Here is a 12116-nt window from a genome sequence, read left to right as displayed (position 1 = left end):
TTCATTAAAGATATAAATTTACTGGCCATATATCTCAATTTAAAATGTTTTAATTCTTCAGAGATGCAGCATGATATTTTTATTGTACTTAAGCAATTTTGCATAGTTTAGTACTGATTAAATAATTTCATTTTTTCATTGCTAGTAAATCGCTTTATAACATAAAGATCTTTTATTTTTCAAGGTTAATATTTATAATAAATGTTTGATTATCTATAACATGCCCTTGAAGTAAACCTTTTGGATAGGAGACCCTTTCTCTATAACATACTAAAACCAATATAAACTTCACTCTAAACACATAACACACTAAAACCAACATAAACTTCAGTCCAAACTATATTTAAAATTAAATATACTTATAACCATTTTGTTTACACTTTAAAAGACATCATTTAAGGAACTAATTTTTTTATGTCTATTTTTAAATTTTTAAAGCAACATATTTTAACATTCCTTTGATTTTTTTTTTCATAAGCTTAAAAACTAAAAGGAAAAAAAAAAACATTAAATCTGCACCCCACTTAAAAATATTTTATGCTTAAAAAAAAATTTGTTCACATTTTATCATATATGGTTTTTCATTAAAAAAAGTTTATCCACTTTCCCATTTTGGCATTGTTTGCTGATAATACTACCATTTATTCTTGTCTTGATAAGAAGCCAACACTCTCCAATTGTTTGGAGGAGGCATTAGAGCTTGAAAAGGATCTCACCTATGCTACAGCATGGGGCTCACAGTGGCTGGTGAACTTTAATTAAGATAAAACACAATATTTTTTAGCCAATCGTTACCGCAATACTTTAAATCTTCCTATATTTATGAATGGTAATGTACTCGTTGAGTCATCTACCCTTCCTTCTCTAGGATTAACTCTTACTTCCGATCTTTCTTGGAAACCATATATCAAATCCATTGCAAAACTAGCACCTGCTAAGGTTGCATCTATTTATCGTGTTCGCCACTTTCTTACTCTGGATTCTATTCTTTATCTCTATAAATCTCAAATTTGTCCTTGAATGGAATACTGTTGCCATAGGTGGGCAACAGTATTCCATTCAAGGACAGATTTGAGATTTATAGAGATCCAGAATGATGCCCTTTCTCTTTTAAACAAGGTGCAAAAACGCATTGTAAATATAGATGGACCCGCTCTTGCGGCCAACCTCCAACCATTATCACATTGTCGTAATTTTGCTTCTCTTTCTCTTTTCTACAAATACAATAATGGGCACTGCTCTAAAGAGCTAGCATCTCTTGTGCCATCTACTAAAATTCACTCTCATGTTACTTGTCATTCAATTAAGTCTTGTCTTTTTTCTGTGACTAGTCCTAAGTGCTCCAAAAACTTTTATTTGTCCAGTTTTTTTTCCTCAATTATCAGTTCTTTTGAATTTGCTTTCTTCATCTTGGTTTCCTTTTTTATATAGGTTGCAATCTTTTAAGTCATCTGTCAATTGTTATCTTGCTCTATAAACTTAATCTTTTCTCTTCCAGTAACTTCCAACTCTAATAGTGGTTGCTTGCAGCCTTGTTGAAAGCGAAGATGTTAAAAATAAAAAAAAATTAAAAAAGTTTCAAAAACTTAAAAAGTATTATCCACCCTATTACTCTATTACATAGCTTAGTACACATTTTTATGTGTGTGTAATGTAAATATGTATGTATATAATTACTCATGTGTAATGAGTGTCAAATTACTTTATGTAGCATGTAAAAGATTTTTTTTAGTTTAACATTGTTCTACTTGTGTTTATTTGGGCAGGTTCCCATAATGTCATTTTTTTATTTAAATGAGACATGAATAGGTTGAATAAGTTTTTTTTAACTAGAAAAAAATTTATTCAACCTATTATATTTTATTTTCTTACTTTTTCTGTCATTAACTTGTTTTCAGATCAGGAGTATTTTAATGGTATTTACTTTTATTATAGTGGTAATTACTACCTTTGCTTTAATGGTAATTACTACACACTAAAAAAAGGTAGAAATTTCTACCTTAGGGTAGGATATGTGATATACCCTTAGTAAGGTATAGTTTTCTACCTTTTAGGGTAGAAAATTATATTAAAAACAATTATTTGTCATACAATTTTCTAACTTAAAGGTATAATTGTACCTTACTAAGGGTATATCACATATCCTACCTTAACTAAAAATTTCTACCTTTAATTTTTAGTGTGTACCTTTTCTTTAATGATTATTAATACCTTTTTTTTTATTGGTAATTACTTCCTTTCTTTTAATAATAATTACTATCTTTCCTTTAATGGTTATTACTACCTTATCTTTAATAAACACTTTGTTCTGTGAATAATTACAGTTAGTGACATGATCAAAAATAATGACCAAAAAGACTTTGATTTAGAAGAAATTTAGAAAGAAAATTTAAGCTTAAGAAATATAGCTACTTTACATTTAGAAAAAAAATTAACACACTAGGGTTTATTTTTTGATTGTTCTTTAGGGAGTCATTTTTGATTTGTTTGAATATTTGTGTGCATTTATGGATGGATCTGGTCTTTCATTTATTCCTATTTATTTTATATCACCAGTAGCAGATAGTTCTTTAGCTTATGCTAATATTTATGCTGAGTGGTGAGTGGCTATTGTACTTTCACTTTTAACACAAAAACAATTAATGCAAAAAATCCAAAAATGTATTACACCTTTTAAATATTGAATGTTAATACTTTAAAAGAATAATAAAATTTTTTTTTTAGGAGGAGGGGGGGGGGGCGAGAGTGTTGTTATATATACCTATAATACCTTCCTGGAGTATTTTCAAAATCTTTTACCAACATCTATGTAAGAAATTGCTTTAAAAGGTTTTAGTAAAGAAGCCAATAAATTTCAAAATCTCATTTTTGTTTATTACTTTTTATTTTCTTTAAGATTAAAATTTTCTTACACAATAATAACAAACTTTTACAAAAAATAAAGTTAGTAACAATTTGTAATTGTTTATGCGACACAAAGATCCCAAATAGTGATCAACGAAGTCGTCCAGTTACGTAGACCTGGGAGACATGAAAATAAAAATAGATTTTAGATGGTGTCATTAAATAAAAAATAAAAATCATAAGAAAATACAAAATGTGTCAAGACTTTTGTGAAGTAGAAGAACGAAGAACGAATGCTAAGGGGGCGTGGTGAAAAACAACTAACGCTCTAGTCACTCTATGTGTAAAACATATGCAACAAAGAACAAATATTTTATCTACTGATTTTAAAGACTGTTGATATCTACAGGTGTGATAATGTAGTGCATTAGTGTGTTTTGTTTGGTTGTCTAGTATGGTCTCGTTATGTTTTCGTTCACTTTCAAATCGAGTGAATAGAAAGCTAAACACACTCACTACTTGCGCTTATGGGCTAGTACATCAGAGCCAGATGTAAGACCTACATAATGGATTTCAATTGATCAAATGCATACATTAGTCGCCGTAGGCCACACGCCATCACTCTTTGCCAAAGGAGCTACGACCCTGTACTGGTGTGGAATGATGTGCTATGAAGTGAGATTTTAGATCTGAGCACATAGTCAGCGAACGCTGATCCAACTCGCATTGTGGAGCTTCCGAATGAATGTGTGCGTGAGTGTCATCCTAGTCATTAGGTTATTGAGCGTCGTAACCACATCCAGCGGGATAGCCTAATGTCCGTTTTGTCGTTGTGGTATACATTGGAAGAAGTCAGGGCTCACCAGCCACAAAGAATAAATTTTTTTGTTTATGCGACACAAAGATCGCAAAAAGTGACCAATGGAGCCGTCTAGTTACGTAGACCTGAGAGATGTGATAATAGAATCAGATTGTAGATGATGTCATTAAGGTAAAAAACATAAATGTAAAGACTATTTAGTAGGAAAAATAAAATTTAGTAACTCAGGAAAAGGGAAACCATAACTAACCTCTAGTCATTCTTAGCAAATGATAAGACAATGATCTATGAATAAACAAGTCAATATAAATCTGCTGGTTTATTAATGGTAACCATTACTAACATAATTGCACCATACTAAAACAATAAAATAAGTAGATAACAAAATAGTGAATAAAATGATAATAAATGATAGCTGGGCAATATAAAAAGAAAAAAAATAGTCTGATAAATGTGATACTATTTATGGTCCAAACTCTAGATAATAAATTCAAAACTGATAATCACCTGTGTAACATAAAAATATATAAATGTCGTTAATGTAACAAATTCATAACATAAAGCTCACAAAAGCGCTAAAATTCATTGGTGTAAAAGGTAAAAAAAATATTGGTGCCATAATAACCAATTAGAATTAAGTAGTGGATGAATGGTGATTTCCCTCCTTAGGAATGCACTGCGATCACCAATAACGTTCCGGAGAGCTTAAGACCTGCACTAACGCCACTTATCAGGGGTGTGTCCTTGCAACAGATCTCACCGCTCGCACTCTACACCATGCTAGTCAATATTGAAATATAAAAGGACTATAAATGCCGAAAATCCCAATCCCTATCCCAGTTTTTAACACAGCTCCAACATTCTTAGAGATCTTGTGAGGGTGGTGAGGGATGCATGTGGTGTGACCATAAACAAAGCTGTAAATACATATAAATATCATGTACACTTACATTAGAAGAGACAAATTTGTACACATGCATGTATGCGCATGTATTAAAATAAACAATTTTAATGTATAGAAATAACACAAAGCAAATAGAAAATAGTAATTAATAATTAAGAGTAACTTACCGTTTCTTTTATGACTGCAATATGTTTTATAAATATAATAAGTAAATACCACTCAAAAACATCAAAACTAAATTAAGATAGTTTGTGGTTAGTACAAAATTAGTTAGTAGGAAATATGGTAGAAAATGTGGTAACTCCAATAGTATGAGAAATATAAATCTTGCCTGATAAGTAGAGACAATAGCTATCACACAAAACAGATTCAGAGTAATTAAAAAATGATAAGCCAGAGATGAAAAAATATATAAACATTAAATCATTAGACAGAATAGTGAGAAAATAAACAAATGAGACAATAAATGTGATTTTTTACTAATAGCTTATTTAACAACAATCTGACAACAAAGAACAAAGTGTACAATTTGATGGTATTAATTTCTTCAAACAATACTCATACTTTTATAAATAAAATGATTAACAACAAACATTTTGACATATTTATTACATTTTAGTCCCTAAAATGTACATAGATTTTAGTTAAAAAATATATTTTAACTTCTTAAAAAGAGGTTTACATCACATTTAAAAATGGTCACCCTCCACTCTTATAGAAAAATACAATAACTTTAAATTAAAGCAGGCTTAGATTTTATATTTAGAGCAAATCTTAACAGGTGATGCAGAAGTTATCAGACAAATCCTAATTTCATTATTTGAGCATAATAATTAGTTTTTGTGGATTTATGCCTAGGCATAAACATTCTATAAAATATAAACTTTATTATTTGAAACACAATTATTTAAAATGAGGTTAAATGCAGCTGAACGAGAATCTTTTCGAAAGCGACTAAAAATGTTTTTTGTAAATAAACCTAATATTAAAAAAAAAAAAGATCGTAAATCATTTTAAAAAGGAAGGATTTGCTCGAAGTACAATATATGATAACCTAAAAAGACTTGAAACTGTTCAATCGTTTCCTGATAGAAAGCACCCTGGTTGTCCGACATCCTGGACTAGAGAAAAGAAAGCCGAATTAACAATACTTGTCAACAATCGAAAAGGGGTCAGTCAGAGAAAAATAGGTATTAAATTCAGTGTAAATCAATCGACAATTGGTCGTCAGTTAAAAAAAATGAATATTAAATATAGCAAACGTGAAAAGACTCCAAAATACACTACAGAACAACAAAGGCAAAGAAAAGAAGCAGGAAACTTGTTAACCAACTATATAACACAAAATTGCTTCTAGTCATCGATGACGAAAAATACGTTTGTTTTGCAGGGGACAACATGCCTGGAAATTCTGGATACTACACAAACAACAAAAAGACATGCCCAGAAAGCGTTCGTTTTATAGGAAAAGAGAAATTTCCAAAAAATTATTAATGTGGATAGCCATATCTGACCATGGTATGTCCGTGCCATTGTTTCGCACTTCCAAGGCTGTAGTGATCAATTCATCAATCTATATTAATGAATGTTTAGAAAAACGACTTCTTCCATTTATTCATAAGTATCATGGAGACTTTAACTATTTATTTTGGCCAGATTTAGCAAGTTCTCATTATTCTAAAGGTTCTCTAAATTGGATGAACCAATATGTCTATTACGTTGATAAAGAATCCAATCCCCCAAATGTGCCTCAAGCACGACCAATTGAAAATTTTTGGGGACATTTTTTTTTTTTGTTATTCACCTCCTCAAGGCCAAGAAGGCCACTACATATGAGGAGGCTACTTAATAGTGGTTATAACCCTCTCTCAACTCTATAACTCCGAAACACGAACCTTGACAAACAAGGCCGCTGCGCGGAGAAACAAGTTGAGCGCGGTACTACCAGGGACGTGGTGGGGATCGAACTCGGAGCCTCTTGCTTGTAAAGCAAGCGCTTTACCACTACACCACTACCGCATTATTTGGCACAGAAGGTTTACAAGGGAGATTGGCAAGCTTCAACAGAGCAAGTTTTGATTGATCTCATTAAACTAAAACTACAAGAAATTGATTTAAACTTTTTACAGTCGCATATGAAAGGCGTCAGAGCAAAATCGAGATCAATTGCAGATGGTGGTGTTTTTTCATATAAAAAATGATATATTTTTATTAAAAGATAAATGCTTTATTTAAAAAAAATATAATAGTAGTTTGTTTTTTTATTTATAAATAAGTTATTGACATTTTTATTTTGCCCGATAACTTCTGCATCACCCGTTATTCAGTTGAAAAAAAAATCTGCAACACTTGCTTTATACTTCTTTAAAAAAAAAAAAAGTTGATTTAAACAGTTCTAAAATGTCAACATGTCAACAATTACAGTTTTATTAGTGTACAAGTCAATGACAGTTTTATTAGAGTACAAGTCAACAATGACAGTTTTATTAGTGTACAAGTCAAACTGGAAACTATGATATACACTAATTGATTTTAATAATTTTTTTTAAATCAAAAGCATCACTTCAAAAATATGCATTGATTGGTATTATATGTGTCCTCTGAGCTTTAGTCTTGCATTTTCATCATTATGCAAGTTAAAGAGATTAGAAAAAAGAATAAAATTTTGTATTGCTATACTTTAACTAAAGTTCTCTTCAAAAATCTTAAAAAACTTTGGCAAGAAGTAAGAGAATGGCCAGCTTTGTTGCATATTCAACTTCAATCAACTTCAAGCATTTTAGGGGCCAATTTGCAGAAAATGAATGTCAGAAACTTAAGTAAAATGTTGACATTCTGCAAAGATTTGTTGAAAAGGCTTGTGAAGCTCAAGTTTCTATTGAAAATTTAGAGATGTTTGTAAGGTCACTTAAGAAAGGACTTCAGAAAAAAATTAAAAATTTCAAAGGTTCTTTTCTTTTTCTTCCAGTTAAAATGCTCCTAAAGTACACACAATTTTTATCACATTTTTGAGTTTATAGATCGACATTGGTCTGCACATGAATTGTTTAGTAAACACGTAACAGTAACAATGCATTTTAAGTTTACTCACTGGCAAAGATATAAAACCCAGCTTCTCTAGTGTTTTGTAGAATTCAAAAGAAACATGCTTAAAATTTTGAAGAAATTATTCCAGATTTTTTTATTTAAAGATATTGCAGATATTTTGTTTTAAAACTGTAAAAACTTGATACTTTTAGAACAACTATTTGATACTACTAATAAATTATAAAAGTGTTCTATTAGTTATTTTTTGTATGGCTTAGTATCTTAGTGCAATAATGTTGTGACACATCGTGAAAAACAAAAATGAATTTTTACAATTTTTTAGATTTTTTCCAAAAACTTCAAACTGCAATTTCTTATATGGATGCCTGTAAAAGATTTTCAAAATTTGTCAGGAAAGTTTCCTAGGTCAGAGGTGCACACTCGTGGTTGTCCAATGGTACTAGAGGACCAAATTTTGTGAAAGGCGACTTAAAATATCCCTTAGATGCAATTAAGTCGCCCAAAATGGCGACTCAATTGCATCAAGAGGTGTACACTCAAATGGCGACTCAATTGCATCAGAGGTGTACACTCGTGGTTGTCCAATGGTACTAGAGAACCGAATTTTGTGAAGAGCGACTTAAAATATTCCTTTGATGCAATTAAGTCACCCAAAATGGCAACTCAATTGCATCAAAGGGAGATTATTGATTTTTATCGTCAGTTTTAGTTTGTTTTTGTTTTTTTTTAATTTAAAAATTCTATAAGGAAAGTAACTATCTAAAATAATAATAAAACTTTATTTTTAAGTGTCACAGTTTTTTTTTTTGCGTTTTCTTTTATTAATTAGAACATAGGAAAATTGTATGGGCGTTTTATCGTATTTAATAAAATACTTCCTAAATAAAAACTAAATTGGTTTATTGTTTAAGCAACAATACTATTTTATTTTTACATTTTTACAAATTTATTATTAAATTTTTATTAAAGTTTTTTCTAATTGTCTGCTTACTAATTTATTATGTAAAATAAAAGTCTCTCCATCATAGATAATCATAGATTATTATACGCAAAAGGAAATTTAAAATTACTTTTATTTAATATAAAAAGGGAGAAGTACTTTTGGTTAAGAGAATTCTTTTCACAAATGTATTTTTTGTTTCTTATTAATTCAATATTATGTCAAGTTATTTTGATATAATACCTTTAAGAACATACATTACGATTACAAATATCTTATCTAACTGATTAAATCTATCTATAAATCAGGGATTATCTTTTTCCAGATATTTCCGGAATTCAGAATAGTTTTGCTAACTATTCTGAATTCCGGAATTTGCTAATAGTTATTTTTTGCCGATATCCAAACATTTCCCATACATACAAGTTAAGGTATATATTTTTGTAATATACTTGTTTTTTAGGCTTTTTTAGTCAACACTTATATAAAAATTAAGAAAAATTAAAAAAAAACAAAAAAAAAACAGCTCATCTAGAGCAAAATTAGAGCAAAATATATTTTAGAGATTTTACCCAAACAATTTTCCGGTGAATGTGAATGTTATCAATAGTTTACAATATTACTTTTATTTAACCAAGTTGTTTCTAGTCTACACTTAGTCCTATAATGATAAATGACTAGAATATGCGAAAAATCTGCTGAATTTGAAAATTTTTATAAAAAGTAGCAACCGGCAACTCAAAAAAGTTGTTAAGCAACCAAAATTAACAAACTGGTTACTTTCAGTCACCCTTCTGGTGACTGACAAAAATCTGAGTGTACACCCCTGTAGCTGTATATAGCAATACCCCAAAATTTATCAGTAAAGTGTTCAAGGAGTATATAGCAGTAATCTATAAGGATTTTTTCATGCTCTCTATTAACTTATTTTTAATTGCTCTACGTATTAACTTCCAAAATATACAGTTGAGTTTTTGTATTTTTTTTTGTATTTCACATATATATAATTAGATTTTAATTCATTTTAATAATCAATATTTTTAATGAATAATTTTACTATATAGGCTTAATACAAATAAACAAGCAAAAGTGTATTTGCCTGAACCACCTTTTTTACATCATGAGGTTTGTAGTTTTTACTTAGTATACTAAAGTATTACAAAAGTATAGGGGAGAACATCCATTCAATAGATCGAATCATTATTCCTATTATGGTCTAAGCATAATGGCATTAGATGATATCGTGTTTTGAAGAACAAAAAGTAATTTTAAAAAATAATTTTGTTTTTCTGATTTTTCAGTGATTACTGAAGTTATGGAAAATTAAACTCCATTTTTAAATACACGTTTGTCTCTAGTTTTTAAAATTTAAAACCATTCACGTAAAAGTAATGTTGTAGTCTGACCCTATATTTATGGATAATGTGGGAAGTTAATTGAATAGGATAAAGTAATGATTATTGAATGGGACTTGTTCAAACAAACTGTTGAAAAAAAATATTTTGGCAACTTAGTTATGGTCACATATTTTTTATTTCATTTAATGTTAATCCCAGTTCTAATGGTGCAGTTCTAAACGAGTGTGGCCAATCCTTTACTTTAAATTTAAACTGTTTGAAATTCAAAGTAATCAATCAATATACTTTCACTTTAAAGTTAGATTTAAGTAATTAAAAATTTTTTTAGGTAATATCTTTTAGACTTCCTTTAATATACTTAACTTTTATTACTATTTTGTGAAAAGCAATTAGTTTTGTTTTAATTTGTTGGTTAAACAAATTAAATTTTTTATAACTAATAAGTTGCTTTGTTGTTGAGTTTTTTAAAGTAAGTTAGATACTTAATAAGCTAATAAATAACTTATATTAATGGAAACATGTATAAAATTATATTAATGGAAACATATATAAAATTATATTAATGGAAACATATATAAAATTATATTGATGGAAACATATATAAAATTATATTAATGGAAACATATATAAAATTATATTAATGGAAACATATATAAAATTATATTAATGGAAACATATATAAAATTATATTAATGGAAACATATAAAATTATATTAATGGAAACATATATAAAATTATATTAATGGAAACATATATAAAATTATATTAATGGAAACATATATAAAATTATATTAATGGAAACATATATAAAATTATATTAATGGAAACATATATAAAATTATATTAATGGAAACATATATAAAATTATATTAATGGAAACATATATAAAATTATATTAATGGAAACATATATAAAATTATATTAATGGAAACATATATAAAATTATATTAATGGAAACATATATAAAATTATATTAATGGAAACATATATAAAATTATATTAATGGAAACATATATAAAATTATATTAATGGAAACATATATAAAATTATATTAATGAAATATAAACTTTTACACTGCACTATTTTCGTCTTACTTAAAAAAAAATTTTCGTCTCACTTAAAAAAAATCATATATTCTATTTTAAATAAAATTCATTGAGTTATTTTGGTTTTTAAAATAAAAATTTGTTAGGTTTGTCAATATGCAAACATGTTTATGCCTCCTTAAAGTAAAAATTTCTTATGATGCTCCAATTGCGTACATGTATACCATATGCATGGTGTTTGGCATCTCTAGCAGTAGAAACAACTTTTACTGCTAAACTTACTTGAAACTTACTATTAACTTCTTTTCATTTTTTACTTATTTATATTTGTCACATTCAATAACTGTTTTTTCCTATTCAATGAGTAGTTCTCAATGAATGGGATAAATGCCCTGATCCAATAAATCACTCTTTTTACAAATAGACATATGTGGAACTGATTTTGTTTGTTTTAAGTTTTTTAAGTTTTTTAAGTTCTTTAATTTATATATTAAAAATAGTTTGATTAACTCTTGCACTATGATGTACTAAAGTAAGATAAAAAGAGTATTTTCACAAAAACTGTTTCATTCATTAAGGTTTTCCCCTATATTTTTATACTGTCTCTTTGACTTTTTATATAAAATCTAATTGATGTACTTTTTATATAAATTACAGTAGTAAATATAGTAAGTGTATATAATGATGTCTATTCTTCATTTCAGCTGGTAAAAAATGGAAGAATAAAACATTATGAAAATTTGCACAGTAAAAAATATTTTTTCCATTTGTATTATGACAGAATATTTTTAAAAAAAGCTTTCAGAAACATTATTTAATAAAGTATTAAACTTTTTAATATGAAATTTTTTCTTGTTGTTAGGTGGATTGAGCAGCAGTTTGAAAACTCCTTCAATAGTTTTTACTGGCCATCCATCATTGCGCTTTGGAGATGTAGTACATTTTTTAAATTTGTGGGGTCATGAAAGTGGAAACACAGTTATATTTATTGGTAAGTTTTAATGATGATAATGATGTGATAATGATGTGATAATGATGATAATGATGATGATGATGATGATGATGATGATGATGATGATGATGATGATGATGATGATGATGATAATATGATGATGATGATGATGGTGGTGGTGGTGATGGTAATGGTAATGATGAT

General features: G+C 28.2%; 1 protein-coding gene across 3 annotated transcripts in view; it reads left to right on the top strand.

Moving 5' to 3' along the window:
* Positions 1 to 12116, top strand: part of LOC101238721 (integrator complex subunit 9 homolog) — a 63844-nt gene that overhangs the window by 33233 nt on the left and 18495 nt on the right. For all 3 annotated transcript variants that reach the window (XM_065814305.1, XM_065814308.1, XM_065814306.1), the window contains exons 13-16: positions 2469 to 2599; positions 9621 to 9681; positions 11665 to 11707; positions 11823 to 11951. In XM_065814305.1, coding sequence (XP_065670377.1) covers positions 2469 to 2599; positions 9621 to 9681; positions 11665 to 11707; positions 11823 to 11951 — 364 coding nt within the window. The remainder of the gene's footprint in view (positions 1 to 2468; positions 2600 to 9620; positions 9682 to 11664; positions 11708 to 11822; positions 11952 to 12116) is intronic.

Source organism: Hydra vulgaris, chromosome 12 (genome assembly GCF_038396675.1).
Source record: "Hydra vulgaris chromosome 12, alternate assembly HydraT2T_AEP".
In the NCBI taxonomy this organism is placed as follows: domain Eukaryota; kingdom Metazoa; phylum Cnidaria; class Hydrozoa; order Anthoathecata; family Hydridae; genus Hydra; species Hydra vulgaris.
This window is presented reverse-complemented; position numbering and strand designations above follow the sequence as displayed.